The sequence below is a fragment of the Amphiura filiformis genome, chromosome 4 (assembly GCF_039555335.1).
Source record: "Amphiura filiformis chromosome 4, Afil_fr2py, whole genome shotgun sequence".
In the NCBI taxonomy this organism is placed as follows: domain Eukaryota; kingdom Metazoa; phylum Echinodermata; class Ophiuroidea; order Amphilepidida; family Amphiuridae; genus Amphiura; species Amphiura filiformis.
Window position 1 is genome coordinate 22336727 of NC_092631.1, and position 22324 is coordinate 22359050.

General features: G+C 36.1%; 1 protein-coding gene across 1 annotated transcript; it reads right to left on the reverse strand.

Moving 5' to 3' along the window:
- Positions 1 to 4616: 4616 nt before the first annotated feature.
- Positions 4617 to 8442, reverse strand: LOC140150701 (cytochrome P450 2J4-like). The gene is made up of 3 exons (XM_072172785.1): positions 8036 to 8442; positions 6213 to 7181; positions 4617 to 5312 (listed from the first exon to the last, which is right to left on the reverse strand). Exons 1-3 carry the CDS (start codon positions 8421 to 8423, stop codon positions 5131 to 5133), a joined length of 1539 nt encoding a protein of 512 aa, XP_072028886.1. The 5' UTR covers positions 8424 to 8442; the 3' UTR covers positions 4617 to 5130.
- Positions 8443 to 22324: the final 13882 nt, after the last annotated feature.

Here is a 22324-nt window from a genome sequence, read left to right on the forward strand (position 1 = left end):
TAGTACAGTAGTTGTAGTCCTTGTCCCTACAATATACATATCTTACTTGTCACCAATGTGCTATAATTTGTGAGAAAAATGCAAAAATAGGCATAAAATTGGCCAGGGGTGTAGTACCCCTTTTAATGATATTTCAGAATTTGTGTATTTCACACAGCTTCGTGTATATATGATATAGTTGTACAAACAATAATAGAGCCCCACCCCGGACACTCCATCAACTTCGTGCGTATTCAGTCAGATTTTCCTTCATATGTTCATACTTGCCATTGATTCTATTTAATATATTGTAACACGGACAAATTGTGTGCATTTTCTGCTTCGTCTGCACGTTTATTTCCTACGTGCAGAATATTCAATACTAGCCATTATGTTTCACTACCTGAAGAGAATTGATCAAGAAATGAATTCCCTCCTGAGGTTGGTATATCTGTCAATGGGTTGACCAGATCACCAGGCTATCATTTATATCTAGAGGCAGTATATGGCACACATGGGTTAACGACTTACATAAAAATGACCTTGTGTGTGGTATTTAGTTCCCAGGATGTGAGTTTTGCTTGAGGCACTTTGTGGTTAAATGTTGATCCCTCACTACAAGAGTTATTACCGTCGATTTGGTTGAAAAAGGAGGTGGGACATGATCAAATCTCTCCAGGTAACAAAACGTAATGCTAAATAAGCAACCTCGCACTGTCACAGGAGAGTGGTTTTGAATAGTTAGACGGGCGTACGATCACGGCCTATTAAGATTCGTAACTATTCTAAACTGTTGCGATTTGGTAGTTCACAGCATCTTGCGAATGGTAACGAGCTTGAGGCAAAAATCTGCACTGATTATTCATAGCGAATGTGTAGAAGAATTCAAATATCACAGATATATTTTTGTAGGCCATGTGGTTCTTGAGTTATGTTGTAGAGAGGGCTGAAACCACAACACTTTTGTAAAACGTACATAGCTCATTAACAACAATAAGTGTATGATTTGTAGAATGAAATTTTGCAAAAGATCAAAGTGTTATTTTTCAATGATATATTGATTTAGAAAATGAAAATCGATATTTTGGCTGCTTCAACCAATAATACTTCGTCTACCCTTAAATCACAACCTCTTTGATAGCTCACAATTTACTACAAGTATTATACGGTCTGTAAAATAAATTGCTCAATGAACGTTTCTCTTTTTCCATGTTTTAGCAAATTGCTAATGATTTTTACACTCATTGAAACTGCCAGGGTTTACCTCCTACAATAAAGGGCGAGAACCTTTCCATTTAAACACAGAAAATAAAAACATTGTGTACGACGGTATGACCATCATGGCAAAATAATGATCAAATCATTTGTCTGTCATTGGTATTTTGTTATATTTGAATGTGCTTAACAAATATAATTGGTATTTTGTTGTCATGAATATGCTTGAAACGAAAATATACTCGATCATTAATTCACAAAAATAACATCTCTGCACTCTACTGAGGTAATATTTCTTACCTGCGTGCTCACAGGTACAGACGTCATATCAATAATTGTAAGCACTTTTTTTTAAAAGTCATAGTTCATTTAATTTACAACCCTATGACAGGCGGAAATAGTAACTTTTTGCACAAGATTTGCAATTTAAAGAGAATTGACCATTTCTCATTCTATTAAATAACATAAAATTTGAACAATATTGTAAGGAACACTTGAGGTTTTGACTTTTAAAACCTACATTTTGGTCAAAAATGTGCTTGGATAGGTAGTTTTCAACAGATTTTCCACATTCGCCTTGCTATAGCATTGAATTGTGTTATATGTTGACCTAGTGACGAAGAGTGTTTTTAGGGGGAATTGTTAGCTTTCGTTTGATTTAAAAAAATTCTGATTGGATGAAGGGAACAATTGAGGTTTAGACAAAAATCAATCAAAGAGGCCCATTTTTTAGCTAAAAACTTCACAGCTCCTACATTGCTATGCACTCAACCGTGTAGTGTAATCAAAGACTGTGGTGGAGACATTCACTACTTGTTGGTCTCTGCTTGGAAGCTCTTTGGATGAAAATGTGTGTTCAGGTGTATCGAGGTGGAAATTGTGCGCATGATGGTTTATAAGAGAATCATTTGTGTATAGAAACCTTTCCATATGTTGCCTTAATATCAACCATTAGCGTCTTGAAATGTGGGGGTAATCGACCTGAATTATACCAATCGAGTTTCTAATTAGATTATCTCCACAATTTTTGATTTCGCATGTATAATGACTTATGTACAACTCTATGGAGAATGCAAACCTAAGTGATGTGCTGAAGCCATCGAGTCCCAAAGCCAATATCTCTCAGAAATGTTTTCCAAGGACATATCTTCAACATACCTGAAGTTGATGGTGGATCAAAATGTCTGACATTGGTTTTCAGGGGGGTCAAAATGTACAAAAAATGTACAATTGGGGTTTTGCATAGGTAATATCTCAGCTAAATGTATTCTAATAGGCTCAATATTGGATAAGAGTAATGTCCTACCAAAGGGTTCGGACTGGCAAAAAAATGGACAGTAAAATTATTTTTACTTTTGGAGTTCTGACCCCCCAAAGTTGGTCCTGGATGGACGAAGTTGCATTTTGAGGGCCCTATATCTTTTAAAGTAAAGGAGTTACAAGTTTTCTGATGCCAGATTTGAATTCTACACAAATAAGTACCCCAGGATACATACTTTTCAAAGTTGTAAAAGGTTCCCTTTATACATTTATGGACCTCCAAACGTTGTCTTTCGCATTGCGACACATTTTTTACGCTGACCCCCTAAATTTCAAATTGATGCCACGGGAAAACGAAATGGAGTATGAAGCTCAAATTTTCGGGATTTTACTTTCTCATCAATATCTACCACCACACAGAAAAAGAAAAAAATTGAAGAGGTGCTGCGGTGCACATCCCTGGAGTTGACATGGAATGGGTCAGTAACTTTTATATTTTGAAGACATCCGCATTACTTACTACAGTGTTTAATATGAAAACGGGTAGTTTTGTATGGAAAAGTTTGATTTTCTAGACTAAACCAATCATAAATGATTAAAAACGATTAGTAGAATTGTTAAGCTGTAAGGTAATGAGTCTTTTAGATGCCAAATAGGGTCAAAATCCAGTTTACAGCATTTACAGAAGCAGATTATGCACTAAAAATATCAATCCCATAGAGTTAGTATGTACCACATCCCCCACCTCCACATCCCCCACCTCCGCCACCCTGCCCATTCTGAATTCTATGAAGCACAGTGTAAGTATTACAAAGGCTGAAGAATATCTTTTTACAGATTGAAAGTGCATTTTATTTAGCAATAAAATGAGACCACAAGCATGACAATAACTTTTTGCTTGGCAGAGATATCATCATTTGATTGGAGTCGACTTTGGAAAAACGTAACATCGCCACCTTTTTTGGATGGCAAATTCAAGACGCACGACCGTATATTACCCAAGTTCAATGAAAGATTGTAATACAAATATAGTTTCTGTTTCATCTAGAAAAACAAAATTTTAATTGACATTGTCATTGACTTTTTTTCATTTGGACTCACGGTATCAAAGATGAAAATAATTGTTTGTATAGCTCATTCAATTGATAGCGAGCGCGAATAAAATGTTCTTTTAAAATAAGTTCAGGTTTATTTTGTTAGGTGCATTAAATTGGAAGTACAGTTGATAACAAAGCAGCCTATGTATTGTTACCAGCAACTCCTATAGTTTATGTAGGGGTTTGACAAATCACGGTAATGCCGCGGTTGACTAGTGGTACGAGCTCCGACTCGTTATTGGAAGGTTGCGGGTTCAAATCCCGGCGGTGGTGCTATCGTGTTCGGCCATTAGACAAGGCTCTTAACCTCTAAGGTGGCGACCCCTCCCCTCCCCCCCCCCCAACAAGGTAGGGGAGTCTGGCCCAAACGCCAAGGAGAAAGAGATGGGTATTTCGGCATTTTCGGCTTCGCTCCGGCATGAATTTATCTTTTACCTATCACTACCTATGGAAAGTCAACTTTAGTATCCTGAAGTTTATTTCACCATAATCTTGTAAACCAAGGAAGTCGGTAGACTGTCCTACAGTCTCGGCTCTGTCTCTAGAGTTTTAGTTATCCTTACTTTATTGCAGGCTGTAGGCCTATCCATTGACCTCAAGGTACGCCTACTTCGTGCAACTGTGTTTTCCATTGCCACTTATGGATGCGAGTCTTGGGCTATGACCAAGAATGATAGGAAAAGAGTAGATGCTTTTGAGATGTGGTGTTACAGGAGGCTTCTACGAGTGACATGGAAAGACAGGAGAACAAATTCCTGGATCCTTGACAAGATTGGTACAAGTCTAACCATCAGAAGCGGCATAATGGAGAGAAAGCTGAAGTACTTTGGCCATATTGTCAGGAAACATGAAGGTGTAGAAAAACAGATTTTGCAAGGGGCCATGGAAGGCAAACGAGGAAGAGGACGTCCACCAACATCTTGGACTAATGACGTGAAGCTGGTTTCTAACCAGGGAATGCAAGGTGCAACACACTTGGCATCGGATCGAGTGAGATGGCGTACTCTTGTGAAGACCACAGCAGCGCTACACAGCGCCACCTGACACAGAGAGAGAGAGAGCATATCATGCTTAAAAGAAGTTTTCGTCCAAATCATTTCACATGAACTTACCCTAAACTATAGATGGAATTTTGATACAAGTTCGATGACGTCTTTAATAAACGATAATCCGTTCGTTAGAAAGGAGGGGTATAAATATGTGCGATATGTTTGTTAAAAAAACAGTTAATATAGCGATCAAAACTAATATTGTATTAAATATTTTCGATAACATGGTCGATATTTCAGTATTCCAAATATCTGAAGGGCATGATATGAAGAAAAATAAGCATCAGTTTTGATGAGACTGTATAATTTGAATACAATAAGGAAAGTTAATATGCACCAGTATATGCATTATACACTATGAGAAGGGTTTAAAATGGTGAGAAAATCATAGAAATACGGGCTGGAATTTTAAACATTTCACACTTAATGTTTCAGGGAGGGAGGGGTCAGGCTCATAACCAACGGACCTTCGTTTATGGCACGTCATCCAATTTTTGGTAGTTTCCTAACACATACAACTAAACAGCAATTTAGATGCGATCAATAGCGCATATATCATAAGGAAACGGCATTAATACTCCTGCTACTTTGGGCTGGATATTCACGCTTGTTATTCCCGCAGGTTTCTTGAAGGTGTATCGATGCATGAGATGAGTGAAGAAGATGAATAGTTCCATACGGGCCAAGTGCTCTCCTAAGCACGCACGCTTACCTGGATGGGAAAGAGGAAGAAGAAGAAGAGGAGGAGGAGGAGGAGGAGGAGGAGGAGGAAGAAGAAAAAGAAAAAGAGGAAGAAAAAAAAGAAGATGTAGGAGGAAGAGGAGGAGGAGAAGAAGAAGAAGAAGAAGAAGAAGAAGAAGAAAAAGAAGAAGAAGAAGAAAAATATTAAGATGGAGGAAGAGGAGGAGTAGGAGGAGAAGAAGAGGCAGAAGAAAAAGAAGAAGGTAGAGGAAGAGGAGAAGTAAGAGCCGAAGAAGAACAAGAGGAAAAGGCAGAAGAATAAGCGACAGGAGGAGGAGAATAAGAAGAAGGTGGAGGAGGAGAAGGTGGAGAAGAAAAGGGGAGGAAATGAAGTTGGTGGAAGATGAGGAGGAGAAGAAGGAGTAAAAAACAAAATCCATTAACAATTAATAGGTCAATTCATGCAAAATGCTAGTGCTGCATGTGCTACCTTGATTATCAGATAAAAGAGGGTTAAGTTAAGCCATCTTACAGTTGCAATGATTGTTTTGTGTATTGGTGGGGTAAATTCTAAATTTTGAATCTCATTTACGCATCCTTATTAAGGTTTTATGGCACGTATTTTATTATCTCTTAAGGTTAGGTGTAGCCAGAGGTAACACTTGACATACACCGAATAAAAAATCATCACTTTTTTTTCATTCAATGAATGATAGAAATTTTAAAAAAACACCTTTATTCTCCAAAATTGTTGTTTTTACACCAAATCTGTGTATACTCTTTGACTGATAATTCCCTAATAATAGTGTTAATAATCCTGTTACACTACTTCTACGGCGAATTTCGACTGAACTCTGAGAAAATAATGTACACAGCGTCTGCGATTCATACAAGCTTGATACAATATTTCAAAAGTGAGCCTAATTCATACCTGATCCGAAGACCATATTTTCCTGAATCTTTATGACTTGTCCTCTCTTGTCTAGGAATCGCTCGGGTTTGAAGTCATCTGGGTCCTGCCAGATAGAGCTATCCCGTGAAACACTGTACAAACTGGCTTGCACATAACGGCCTTTGGGAATAGTAAAGACCTGGAAATCGGATAAATCTTCATCGGTATATCGCGGGAGACCCATAAATGAGATACTTGCACATCGTTGGACTTCGTGGATAACCGCTACTGTGTAAGGCAAGTTAGGTTTGTCAGACAATTTGGGTAAGCGATCACGTCCCACAACTGAGTCAATTTCTTCATACACCCGTTTTTGTACATCAGGATACTTCAGCATGTATAATAAAGCCCAACGTAAGGTGGTTGAAGTTGTTTCCGTCCCAGCACCAAAGAAATCGTGAACCCCAGCAAGCAGTTCAATATCGCTGAATTGAGTGGACGTTCCTTGTTCTTTCTTCGTTTGCATATCATTTAAATATACATCAATGTAATCTCGCATGTTTTCGCTATCAAGAGTTTCGCGATGTGTATTTACGATAGCCTGTAGTTGCCGACGAAATGATATGATCGAAGGGAATGACCCCTTGGGCATAAAGGGGATCGTGGTCATGTATCTAGTAAGTTTTGGCGCAAGTGCTAGAAAGAGGTTAAAAACATTGTGGTTCATAATTTCTTCAAATGAATGCAATAAATGCTTGAATTCAGGATCGTTATATTCAAACCGCTTTCCAAAGACAACAGAACAGATGATATTAGAAACAGCATTGCTGAGAATGTGTGTTGGATCAAAAGGTTTGCCTTGTGTTAAGGTGATTTCTTTCATGAGGTATTCAGTCTCTGTAGCAATTTGATCTTCAAAGCTCCTTTTTCCTACACCGAATGACCTGAAAACCGTTAAGGCAAACTTGCGATGTTCTTTCCACACCTCACCCGTTGACATTACCATACCTGAAACAGAATCGAAACTCATTTTATAATCACTCACAAACTTTTTCTTCTTTTAACCCTTGTTTACGGATTAACATATCCACTTAACCCCCTCCGCCCCCCCCCCCTTTCGCAGTCGTTATAAGTTAGCAGTGAAGTTAGCTCAATCGTTAAGGCGTTCGACTATGGTGCGAGAGGTTGCGGGTTCGAACCCTGGGCGGTGCCTATAGTATGCTCTCGTGGAAAATTGAATTAGCTTGAAATTCCCCTGGACAAGGAACTTGCTGCTAATTGTCTCGTTGTAACCCGTACGAAACTCGGGGAGCTGATCCTGGTTGCGATGGTTATTTGTGGAATGTCTATGGTGTGCGCTCGTGAAGCAGCAAAGTCCCTGATTTGTTATTCAATGGTTTATGGAATGATGTGTGGCCGTAGTGGTCAGCGACAACATGTAAAGTGTGTTGAGGCTTGTGGATCAACGTCTAGGCGTTGTGCCTGTGCGTAGCGCACTATAAATCACTGCGTTTTTGTTTGTATTTTGGGGGGGGGTTATAAAGCAACAGTGAGATTTGATAACTTTGACAACCAGAGTCGGTATCAGCGACAGAATAAAACCTACTATATGTCATTGAGCTCTGAACATGTTTCTAAAAAGCAAAACCTCCTGTGTAACCTTTTGACAGTTTAGTTTTAAACATGTTCAAGGGTTACACTGCCCAACGACGCTCTAATTTTGCACGGAACAGTGGACAAATGAGGCACTCGTGACCACGGCTCGTGACTCGACTCGTGCAAGCAATGAGCATAGCTTTTATTTACACCATGAGTGAAATCCTCGATATCCGTTCTTAGTATAGATTGTACATTTAATTTACCTGAGCCATTCATGACGTCCACAGGATTATCCTTAAAAGAAAAATGTGGCCGTTGGGCGATCTTTGGATTCGTAAATGCTTCATTAGCGGCCTTATACCCACTGGCGAGTATTACATGTTTTCCGAATGGCAATGGTATGCTACACACTGGTCCATAAATCTCATATAGACGCACAAATACATCATTTACATTTCCCATTTTTAAATTCATAAACGCAAGTTGTGGTATGCAGCCGACGAGTGGCCAGGCCATAGGACCTGGAGGGAGATTTGTGACTCGTTTGCGATAACTACGTATTATCCATGACACTAACAGAAAGACCAACAGTCCTAGAAGTACTGTACGCAGCTCCAAAACCACAGCCATGTAGCTTAGCAAGCTCGCCATTTTGGTGACTAATTTGCACTTGACGTTGACCTTGACCTTGACCTGGCTTTCGATCAGTTCGATGTTTACTACGCATGGTCAGATAATTGTACAGTCACTACTCGGTAATTTTCACTCTGTCACCAATCACCGTTACAACAAAATAGAAATATTTATATATTTATATAAAATATAAACACAGATTTTATTACATTTCACTATAGTGTCTCACCCGAAGATCGCCATTGTGTGAAACACTTTGTTGTGAAATGTAATAAAATTTGTGTCACCATTTGTATTGAGCACTGATAGCTGTCTCTGATACATAATACTTCTTAATATTTATTTCATGATATTCATTTATTTATTTACTTACTTATTTATTTATTTATTTATATATATATATTTATTTATTTACATAAAGTTGTGTTTCTTCTTTCATTAAAAAGAGTGCTCGATCCTGTGAAGGAGAGCGTGTACATAATTATATTTATTTATTTATCTATTTATTAGTGCGTTTGTATTGTGTACGTGTGTATGTATTTATGTATTCATTCGTTCATTCATTCATTCGATCGTTCGTTCGTTCATGCATTCATTGCTTTATTGATTGATTGATTTATCATCCGTGGCATGATTTCAATCATTTATCTTTTATCCCCCGCCAAATATTGTTCTCCCCCATTGTTTGTCCCCTCCCTCGCAACTTTTAAGGCAAAAACCCAGAATCACATAAATTTCCACTTTTTGTGGCAATTTGTGCAAAATTTGTTGATTTTAACCCCATGAATGTTACTTTGACTGATATTAACAGTATATAGATAGCTCTTCATCCATACCGATATCATAGCTACTTCATCCATACTGTCATCATCATTTTTAGCTACTTCATTCATACTGATATCATCAGCTAGTAGACAGCTATTTCATCCATACTGATATCAGCAATAGATAGCTACTTTATCCATTCTGATATCATCAGTAGATACCTACTTCATCCATACTGATACCGTATCATCAGTAGATATACTTCATCCCTACAAACAAGGATCACACTTTATTTACAACTGTGCTTAACATCTACTGTACATCTTATTTTATCTTCTGCCCAATATTCACCGAAAAGTCCAAAAGCAATTTACTTGTTTCTTGAAATTCTCACTACAAAATCTAGAGAATCCTCCGAAATCACAACATGCCTCTAGCATGTCTAGCGAGTGGATGAATAGAAATTGCCTTGGTATAGTTTGATTGCGTCCCCTATTCTACTTTCACCAAAATTCCAGTGTTCGCCATTCCCCACCGTTCGCCATCACCCAACTTTCCCCTACATAACTCATTAACAACAATAAATCAAGCAAGTTTTCAAAGTATGATTTGTAGAATGAACTTTTGCCGAACATCAAAGTGTTATTAATACATTAATTTAAATCAGTAAATCGTGAAAAATGACAATTTTATAACTTCCAAGTTGCGTACAAACTAAAACACGTTGCACTTGCATGTCCATTATAACATACGCTTCCGGGAATTCCGTAAACCCGGGTTAAAAGAAGAAACAGTTTGTGGATGATTAGAAAATGAGTTTCCAACTTTGTTGCAGGCATGGTAATGTCAACGGGTGAGGTGTGGAAAGAACATCGCAAGTTTGCCTTAACGGTTTTCAGGTCATTCGGTGTAGGATTGTTACAGAGAGTGAATACCTCGTGAAAGAAATCACCTCAACACAAGGCAAAGTGGCAAACCTTTTGATCCAACACACATTCTTAACAGTACTGTTTCCAATAATTATCATCTGTTCCGTTGTCTTTGGAGAGCGGTTTGAATATATAACGATACTGAATTCAAACATTTATTGAAATTACGAACCACAATGTTTTAACCTCTTTCTAGCACTTGCGCCAAAACTTACTAGATACATGACTACGATCCCCTTTATGCCCAAGGGGTCATTCCTTTCGATCATATCATTTCGTCGGCAACTACAGGCTATCGTGAATACGCATCGTGAAACTCTTGATAGCGAAAACAAAAAAAAAAAGAGCAAGGATGCATACATGTTTAGAACCTAAATTTGATGGTCAATGAATGAATGAATGAATGAATGAATGAATGAATGAATGAATGAATGAATGAATGAATGAATGAATGAATGAATGAATGAATGAATGAATGAATTGTTGAGTGAATGAATTGTTGAATGAATGAATAAATTGTTGAATTGTTGAATGAATGAATAAATGAATGAATGAATGAATAAATGAATGAATGAATGAATGAATGAATGAATCTTGATTTCTATAATAAACAACAACAAAATATATAAAAATTGCCTTAGAATCTTCAAACTTTAGTAGCGACCGGGGGGCAGGTGGGAGCACGTGCCCTGGGCGCCACCTTAGGGGGCCGCCATTATGTGTCTTAGCCCCGGGCGCCACAACCCCTAGCTACGCCACTGTTAGTATATAGTAAACGGAAAAACACGGAATTTGACATTTATAAAACGGACAAGTTTCTACTCTTAATTAAAGTAATTAATTAAAGCTTTTTTTTCTTTCCAGTGAGCTGATTTTATATATAATTCAAGTAAAACAAAATTGACAATGCATTTCTATTTTAGATAGATTCTGTCGGTGGTTGCTAATGACGGCCTATTCATTTTTTTGAATAGAAAGTCTTTTCATTTTTTTTAAAATAGAAACTCGTCAATTTGAATAGATCCCTTATCATTTTTAAATCGAATCATACCGTTTGATGCGATTTAGTATCAACATCGCAGAAAACTTTGAATCGACACACTCATCAAAATGACGTCAACGATAATGAGGGATTTCATTGGTCAAAAGTACGCACGCTGCTGTATCCGGGGTCTTTTGCTTCTTGGTTGGCATTACACATTACGGTGGGGACATAGGCACTGGTAAGAAAGTGTTTGGAGGATCTTCTCTAAATCCTAAATATTATACTCAGTTGAAATAATAGGAAACAAAACCACGGATGAAGAAAACAGGGCAAACGCTATTTAACACCATAGATTTTATATTTTCAAGCAAATACCTTTTCTGCTATCCCCTTTCAAGAAAGTAATTTTATGTTATCAAACACACTTGATGGCTATTCAATACCACGGTGATGAGTCGTAGTTTTCCTCTCTTAGCGCGAAGCGGACAAGAGATGAAGCATCTCCAGGCATACTTCCCCAAATTCGTTCCCTTTTGAGTAGAGTCAAATAGATTCCAATACATTGAATAGATTCTAATCAACTGTAACAGTAAACTATTCATTTTCTGACAAGTGACCTCTTCATTTTTGAATAGAATTTGGGATCATTTATTTGAATAGAATTTTCTATTCATTTTGAATAGATTCTCTTAAGTGCCCGGCGTACATGTTTACCTATTCAAATTTGATTAGATTCTATTCATTTTTGAATAGGTATTTTTTAGAGTGTGTCTATTTTTCTTGACAGTAATTGTCATAGAATTTTCAAACTTTTGAAAATGTAAATAAAAACTGTGAAACTTTCCACTCTTAGTTAAAGTATACCTGACGTGTTTTTTCTTTCCAGTGAGCTGATTTTTTGTACAAAATTGGCAATGCTTTTCTATTTCAGATCGATTCTATCGGTGTTTGCTAACGGCAGCGTTAAAATACAGAACCTGTCTATTTTTTCTTGACAGTAATTTCGAGTCTTAACAGATCAATTCATTTGCGATTGGCAGTGAATTACAGGGAGGATTATTAATAAATATTTACATGACTATATCGAGGGCAGTATTGCCCGAGGTACGCTGGCGTGTTTATCGCTTCGGTCCACGCAGTCAGTGTCTTTTTTATACGTCCAACGGGCTCTTCTATTTAAAAACCCACACCCCTTGAGGGAGATCTTGGAGTTTCAAGATCAAACAATTTTCAGCAATGGAGAAGGCGTTGAAGATTTGGAATTCGAAACAAAATGTCCCAAATAGGAAGCAAATCGTTTCAAATCCTAAAATTCAACTGGATTATTTCAACATGTTTCACTCGGCATGTTATTATCTGGATTTTGGTATAAAACGTACACATTCTGTTAGTGCTCTGTGGCTATCCATATAAATGTTCACCATAAAAATTCCACGTTATGAGCTTGTTTCTCAAAATATCAATAGTGATCTCAAGAACCACTGAACCAATACTGGTCTTGTTTGTTTTAATTTTAATGCATTTTTAATGCTGATTCCAAATTAAATTTTTCAAGAAAATTTGGAACTTTTCGTCTACAGTCTACACCCGTGTGAAGGGTTACGCTATTGCACATTAATTGACCACATGGTTACACAGAATAAGCCCAATCGCCATTCTAACATCCGGTTTTTGAGAGCAGTTTTGGGACACTTTGACCTCTGACATATCGGGAAAATTGACGTAATTATTATAAATTTTCTTATTATTGTCATTTTGATCATTAAAAATACCAAATAATTAATGTATAAAATACTAATATTTTTCACATTTGTTTTAAATATTGTAAAACATTTTCGATTATATTTTGTACGTACAAAAACCCAATATTTCTGAATTTTCTGAAAGGTCAAAGGACAAAGTGTCCCAAAACTGCAAAAACTGTCCTACAATGCATTGCAAACTTCCAATGCCGATTGGGCTTATTATGATAGCAGTGTCATCCTTCACAAGGGAATGTGGATTTCAAATAGAATAGCCAAGTGACTCACCTCTTATGACTATTATTATATCATATATCTGGAATTATTTAGTTTTGTTGTTTTCTGCTCATTTTACCACCAAAATGACAGCAAACCGAAGGCGACACGCGAGTTTAATTTGGACAATATGAAAACTCTAAAAATAATTGATCGTTTTTTTCTTTTGAAAAATTCATCTGAATTGTTCACCAATTTACGATGAGCATAAAACAACTCCCGTAGACTAAGTTAATTTTGTTCTTGCATAATTTGCTTTTCATATTATACAAACTGATAATTCCTCTATCAAGTCTTCCTCAAGTCATTTGCATTTTCTATTTTACGGTATACATTGAATGTTCGTTTCGTTTTATTTGAAAAAAAGGAAGAAAATAAAATCAATCAGGAAATAGCAGGTAAAAAAAGATTTAAGGATACGTATAAAAAAAATTTAAAAAAAACGTATAAAAAGCGTATAAAAGACGTATAAACTTGTTTTCTAAAATCAAGTTTTCTCAACAATTAAATATCCAAGTGAGAGAAGTGTTGCTGCGTTGGATATAGCTTTACATTATGTTTGTATGTTTATACAAATTGTCAAAATCTGTTTGAAAATCCTTCGTTTTCATCCTTTTTACGCACCATGTTCACAAGATCAAAAACGCGTTCCATGTAATTTGTTTCTAATAATGTGATGCGATCAAGCAAAATCAGTCGGAACTCGGAAATATTGATTTTGAGATATAGCAAACCAAAGAAAATATTTCCTTTTGTTTCCTTTTGTTTTAGAAACTCTTTAATTACTCATATCTTTGGAAGTGGTTGTTCAATTTCGATGGGGTTTTCTGCAAAATGCAGCTTTGTAAATGCCTTTTGCATTCCTTTAAGAAACTGAAAATTTAATATTTCCGAGTTCCGATTGATTTTGCTTGATCGCATCACATATGTCTCCGGTATAAAACCACGCCGAGCGATTGCTCTTTCTTTCTTTCTTTCTTTCTTTCTTTCTTTCTTTCTTTCTTTCTTTCTTTCTTTCTTTCTTTCTTTCTCTTCTTTCTTTCTTTCTTTCTTTCTTTTCTTTCTTTTTTTTTCTTTCTTTTTACTTGCTTTCTTTCTTTCGATCTTTTTCTTTCTTTCTTTCTTTCTTTCTTTCTTTCTTTCTTTTTTACTTGCTTTCTTTCTTTCGATCTTTTTTCTTGTTTTCTTTATTTCTTTCTTTCTTTCATTCTTTCTTTCTTTGTTTCTTCTTTCTTTCTTTCTTTCTTCTTTCTTTCTTGTTCATTTATTTCTTTCTTTTAATTTGATTGATTCGCTGACTGCAGTGATGGATTGTTTTTCCACTTTAGATTAAGGGATCTGGAATGAGCGTTTTGGGCATTTCGACAGTATTTTTTGTGGGACATGGGAGCACATCAGACATATCGAATTGCATTCTGAATACGAAGAATGTCTTTCTGATATCAAATAATTTTCATTTTTGAAATTCAAGATATAATACAAATTTTATGACAAATTATTATTAAAATTTGATATTTTTCACATTTTGATATATAGCAGTCCTCGAAGTAAATTTTATAAATCTAATGATATATTCTTAAAGTGTATGTAGCTGGGAGGACATTTTGACCTTTCATATTGAAGATATGGATTTTTCCCAAAAAGACCTAATATTTTTTGGTGTTTTGGGAAAAAATCCATATCTTCAATGCGAAAGGTCATAATTTTCAATTGATCGTCGGCTTTTCATCCCACCTACATACACTTTAAGTACATATCATCAGATTTATAAAGTTTACTTCGAGTACTGTTAAATATCAAAAAAATGTGTATTACATTGCGAATTTCAAACAATCAAAATTATTTGATATCAGAAGGACATTCTTCGTATTCAGAATGCAATTCGACATGTCTGATGTGCTCTAATGTCCCACAATAAATACTGTCCAAACGTTCATACCCCATCCCTTAACAAAAATACGAGAATATAATATAAAGATGAGCATACAGAATATTACAAAACTGACGTTTTGTTGAATAACTTTTATTTGTACAGAGTGACCGTTTAAAGAAAAAAATCAACAGGCTAATAATAAAAACGAAGAAAGACAAAGATAGAAATGAATTTCAAAATACTATTTTTATTTTATTGTGTCATGCGTATTCGATATTCGCATTGTGTAAAATATCACGTGATTTTGTGAGTTAATACAAAATTCGTGGGCGTAGTTTTGGCAGTCTCTATAAAGATCATACTTTTGCGTTTCTCATCATATTTTTAGCTAACAAATCATCAAATTTCAAAATTGAGAAATCTTTTGTGTGTTAGCGAAAGGGCGCATGATATGCTAATCAACAGGGTTCTGAAGGGTGATGATAAGTTGGAGGTGTGCATTATATCCTATTTCATAACCGTCAATTCGCCTTTTCAGTCTTCTTATTCTAAGATTACTTCGCACCTTCTATATACTTAAAGCGTTATCATTGAATGCCATCAAGCTAAAACCTTCTTCAAATTGTTATTAACTTTCTCAGTGTTTTCAGCGTGTCAAGTACACATGTAGTGTTTACAATGTGTGGTTTTTAAGAAAGAATTCAACCCGAGATATCTCACCGTATCTAAAGGACACTTTACAAGGTAAGATCAGTATTTTAATCCTTATGTGTGTACACCGGACTCAGAACTGAGTAAGGTCAATTTATGTGATGTATGATATATTTTCATGTATTAAATAGGAATAAGATGGAGTTAGCGGGACTGTGTTTGAAACTTGGGAACTAATTTGGTTTGAACATTGTTCCGCCTTTGCATTCAAATGTATAGGAACACCACTCGCTATGTAGAAGGTCACTTCGAGACTTTCTGTCTAAAAGCTGTTATGGCAGCGCGGAGGTGGTCACGTGCGTATTTATAAAAGCGCATTTATAAATATAACCGAAGTACACTGTAAACAAACTCGATGTACTTGACTACTTTCTTAAACGTGTACGATATTGACCAGACAGGTCAACTATATCACTCTTAACGTGGGTCTACTTGGTAAAAGCTGATCAAAATAGGTCTAAATGCTGAACTATTAAGAAAGCTAAAATAGAGATTTATAGGTCTAGGCTATAATATAGATATAACATTTCTAAACAGGATTTATGTATACTGCTCCAAGAAAGTATCCTTATACTTGGAAAAATAATCACAATTTCAAAACTGAACTATATTGGGGTAACGTTGTTTTTTTAATAGATGCACTATCTAATCCGGCACATTTTGACACCCCATTGAATCCAATGTGACTTCCAGAAGCAAAGTTACACGCATTTTATTAGACGAATGTGAGGTTTTAAAAGTGACACACTGGCCTATTCAAAACTCCACGGACTAGACATCTGGTTTGAGAGTGGTAAATGGCTAATTTGTGTGTGCATTCAATTTAAAACAAAAGGAACAATGAGAAAACTAAAACAAAAGAGCTGACAAATAAAATGCAAGTTATGAAAAGTATAGAAAAGTAAAAACTGATTTAAATACTGCTTTAAATAAGGCTTCATTGAAGAAACTGTGCAGTCTCTTTGTTGCGCTTGTTGGAATCTTTTTGCGCCTTGTATAGGTCAATTTGTCACTTTTAAAACTGGACCTTCGCCTATTCAATTGCTTGTAACTTTACTTCTTGAGGTCATGTTGGTTTCAATGTGGTGTCATAATGTGCAGAATTAGATAGTGCATCTATTACAAAACAAATTTACCCCAATATGGTTCAGTTTTGAAATTGTGATTATTTTTCTAAGTGTAAGGATACTTTCTTGGCGTAGTATAGTAGAAAGAGAAAAGATTCGCAACGTGATGACACTAACATATAGAGAAAGAGAAGGAGGTGATGATTTGGGGCACAAACTGCTATCTTCAGTAGACAACGAAAAAATAAAAACAACATCAAAATATACTTTCCTCACACGCATTCTACGCTCGTTCAGAAAAAAAATCTAACCTAATGCTGGACCTTAATTATACAGTTGTATATATGCTTTTTTGAACGGGACTTGTATAGTAGAAAGAGAAAACAACCCGATACCTGATGGAACTAAAATATGTAACTGTAAAACGTGATTTAGGCCTATGTAGGCGAAAGAGATAAAGAATCAGAATGCAACGGCGCTATAATAATTGGCCAAAAATGCTAAATGTATAAATTACCTTCTGTGTTTCATAGACTTTATTAAGTGTTCAAATACTTTATCTCTTGAAAATCATTTTTTGTTGGGTTTTTTTTATTAAAATATTAAAAGTTGGTTTATTTTTTCAACTTTTCGGGCCCCCGATCTTTTGCAACACCAAAATTAGACCTTTTTTTACTTAAAATTCGGAAATTTAACATTTTTGGGCCTCAACGAATTTTGTCAACATCAAATTGGGCTTTTTCAACTGCTTTCAAATTTTCTGTATTTTATAGGCCGGCCGCGCCGTAAAATTAATGCTGTCTTGAACAGATAGATCAATATCAAAATATACCCCAAATCACATTCCATACCCGCGTTCCAATAAATATATGTACTTTTTATAAAGCTCTAAATGCTCTCTTCAGTAGGCCTAGGTAGCGAAAAACATTAAACATCAACGAATACCAACAGATTTTCCTAACTTGTCTTTTTAGCTGGACGCTCGTTCACAATATAGAAGGTAGGGGACACGCCCCCCCCCCCTCCGCGTTTAGTTTTATAGATCTGTCGTTAATACACGTTCTGCTATAAATTTGTGAATTATTTTCTGTATTTTATTAGGCTCTAAATACTATCATCAGTAGATAGAGAAAGAAATGTAAAACGTAACTTGTGTAATAGAAGGAGATAATGAGCCTGGACGTGACGCGAAATGCTATCTTCAGTAGATAGCAAAAAAAAACCCCTCATAAAACATCAAAATAATTATGCCTAATTCTTTCCTAACACGCCTTCTACGCGCGTTCAGAAAAATATTCATTTGGCCTGATCGGTACCTGATGAAACTAAGATATATAGAAAATAAGCTCGAATATCTCAAAATCATGTTTTTGATTTTCTCCAAAATACTATATTTAATCCCTAAAATTATGTACCATAAATAATCTTACCAAAATCCATCTTGAATTAGCTGTAAATTATATCTGATCGTGTTTGTAACTTTTCAATGTGTAACATTTATTATGAAGAATAAATGTATCAAAATTGTTGGATAAAATATGTTTTTCTCCAAACAAAATTGAGTTTGATTGTATGAAACTCCATGTTTTCGGCAAAACTTTATCATGCATATAAAAGTGCCAACTTATCATGCTTATAGTACATAGAAATCGGTACAATATTAGAAATTAGTGTTGAAAATCATATTTTGCTAGAACTTTTACTACGAAAATTTGAATGATGTTTTGATTATGTGCGCATGAAGACATGATGTCATAACGGGGAGCACGCCGAAATCGGGCTTTTTAAGTTAATATTATTTAGCACTAATTGTCTCAAAAAGTAGATCTAAAATCCAAGGCATTTTCAGATGTGTTATGCAGAATTCTGTTCTGATTAAGATAATATAAAACTTGTGTTTCAAAGTTCAAGGTAACTCGACTTATGTCCTGAAACGCGACCACTATTTTGTATGTTAATTCCCGGGCGTTATAAGTCTGTGGAAAGCTATTTAGTATGAAACCTCAGCTTTTGTGCCTCCTTTACCATGTTTACGATCGCAGCTATTTTGGTACATGTTTTTATACTTTTTTTGTGCATGTCAAAAACATAATTTCTTAACAGCGATATTCAGAAAATATCAAAATAACAGAACAAAATAAGATACTATAAAATGTGTATTTAAAAGTTCGACTTATGGTCTGAAACGCGACCCCTATATTTTGTACGTAAAGTCCATGGCAGCTATTTAGTGGTATATGAACCCTTAGTTTCGGTGCTTCCTTTGCAGCCATTTTGGTACAATTTTTCATACTTTTTTGTGCATTTCCGAAGCATTATTTAGAAAATATCAAAATAACACGTGGATTTTGTACACATCATCAGCCTTTCAAATCACCGATGCAAAATTAAAGCGCATGCCAAATGAGTTGAGCCAAAATCTGTCATGTAAAATTTTATAATTCATTATGTAAACCTGGGGTCAAATTATCGTAACGATATCCCAAGTTGTGTCTTATATGTTAGACGGACTGTGTCACCCTCAACTGCACTCATAAGGTTAAGACCATGACGACCATTCTAGATATGCGATTACTTACACTGACCATGGATGTAGCAGGTTCTCTTAAATCCATGCAAATCTTGGAAACTGCCCATTTGTCCGAAGGGTCATTAGGGAGCGATCGTTATTTATGGCAGGGGGGGAATGGGTAAATTTAGGGGGGAACGCAAAATTTTTTGGGGTCTTGAGGGGGAACCTGAAATTTTTAGCTGAACCAGGAGGGGGGATTGTTAAATTTTAAATGGAGAAAATTGGGAAAACAAGGGGGAACGCGAAAATTTTGAGCGGACGCGAGGGGGGAACGTGAAATTTTTTGTCGATATTTTTGCCAAAACACCCATTCCCCCCCTGCCGTAAATAACGATCGGTCCCTTAGTCCGAAAAAAAGTTTAGGGTATTTTAGGTTAGGATTAATAACGTTTAATTGTGCTAGTGTGCGATGCGTAATTCTTCTTCCCCTTCATATTGATATATTAAGAATAACGATTAATCATCATTAATTTGATCTCGTGCACTAGTTTGTAATGTTTAAATGTTTCCATGTTCCAGTGTATGATGCGTAAGCCTCTTCCCTTGTTTTTAGGATTAGGGTTAAGGTTAGGGTCAGGAATAGTTTTAGGATTAGGGCTAGTGTTATGGATATGGTAATGGTTAGGGTAAGCTTAATTGATGATTAGGGTTAGGTTGAGGCATAGGGTTATGATTAGGGCTTAGGTTAGGTTAGACCTATAGGTTAAAGTTAGGGTGAGAGTTTGGGTGAGGGTTGGGGGTAAGGATTAGAGTTTATAACGACCTTTATCAGGTTTTTGGACTAATGACCCTTCGGATTATTAATAATCGACCTCAATGCGGTCGCGCAGTACATGGGGGGCACGTGTGTTCGCTTCCAAACGTGGACATAGTTTAGGGCTATAGCCTCATTCAATTGACAAACCGTGGACGTTTTTCGCCATTTTTATGTGCGTATGTGTATGAGATGCAATTTTACCCAGCAACTGCGGACGGTATATTTAATGCACAATAGAGGACGTATCTCACAAATGCATTATACAATGATCCTTTGCAGACCTTCAAAAGCGAGGATGGCTACCTTTACAGAGTGGTCCACGGTTTAAATGTGAAATGTCATGTGCGTGTCCTCTTTTGTCGGTAAACACATACGAAGCTGTACATGCTCTCTAAGATAATTATAACTATTAGGATATTGTTACGAGGTTCCCATATGCCCATACCTTTATTTTTAATGTTTCTGTTCAACACAGGTCCAGCATTTGCTTGGAAACAGCTCCTACAAGACACCTTCTACAAGACACACTTAATCGTAACGAATACGTCGTTTAGGAAATTGGACGAAATAATAAACTTTAAAACTGTTACTCACATAAGAGTGCTAAGATAAGTTTAAGTATGTAAGTTCTTTAGAGTGACAAATCACGACAAAATACGATGGAGTTGAGGCGATTTCGCTTGATAATCTTCCTGATGTGCGTAAAGTCCACCAACGCCTGGACCAACGACACGGTGGACATATGCGACACTTCACTCCTAAATATGACTACAAGTGAAGTGATCTTGACATCGAATGCTTCACGAAGCTCAAGTGGCTACTGCAGTATAGATGTATCGTTTGTAAATGAACAAGAGGTAGTTGTAGAATTGTTAGATATAAAGAAAGAAAACGATTTGTTTTCTTACATTTACGTAGAAATCATAGATCAGACAAGTACCAAATGTTTTAAAGCATACGTAGATCTCTCTTTTGTTTACCAACCATGTTTTATTTCCTTTCCAACCAAGCAGTTACGATTTTACACAAAGAATGTTAACGTTAATGTCTTGAAACTCGAAACAGGCAAGGGATTCGATACAAACTGCACTAAAACAGAGACAAACGAATACCTTCCATTGTCAGGGGATCATCAGCTTTGTAATGTAAGCGAGTATGATGTGGTCTTTGAAACTAGGAATGGGTATAGTTGGTCAAGTAATGCCGCAAGAGTTTCTAATCTGTGCCAAGCTGATTGTATTTGCACTCTTGATCAAGGAAAATGGATATTTGATTGCGGTAATGCAGTTAAAGTTTGTCTCTTGATCTATGGATCTGAAAATAAACGACTTTCATTTAGTAACATCGGTTTGAATTATATAACTTCTACAGCTTTTTGGCCTTTCCGAATCTTTAAACTAGAATACATTAATTTAAGAGGCAATAAGATCACCTTTCTGGAAGAGACATTGTTTAAAGGGTTTTCCGAATTGAAAGACCTTTCCATTGAAAGTAACCAACTAACGACCCTCCCCATAGGATTATTACACGATTGTGTGCAGTTGCAGAAACTGTTTCTTGGCAGTAACTTCCTGACTTCTTTACCAGTCGGTCTGTTTACTGGGCTGCATGAACTGATTATATTTGACGTTGGGGAAAATAGTTTAATATCCATTCCTTCAGAAATGTTTCAACATACCCATAATATCCAAACTTTGGATCTCGGAAATAACGACATAATTACAGTACCAATTGAAGCCCTTAAAGTCTTGCCAGAAATCATGTACCTTTTCCTGGATACTAATCGGATAAACACTCTGCCGAATCATTCTTTCAGTGCATGTAGTCATCTCAAAATACTAAAGCTAAACGCGAACAACATGATTCATTTATCAAATAGGGCATTCAGCGGACTTTTTGAATTGTTAACGTTGCATCTTGAAAACAATCAATTGACATTTCTCCCGTATGGATTTTTGAACGACTCCGCGAAAGTAACAACCATATACCTTCGTAATAATAAACTTTTGTCAATTTCCAATGGATCATTTTTAGGGTTGGACAAACTGAAGACTTTGGACTTGGGACAAAACATGATCAAGTACATTTCCACTGACGCATTTAATGACTTAGTAAATTTGAACTCGTTGAGACTAGACAGAAATTTGTTGACAAATTTGACTAATGGGACATTTGATGTTTTGACTAAGCTGTACAAACTTGAATTGAACGGCAACAACATCAACAAATTGCCAGAAACTAT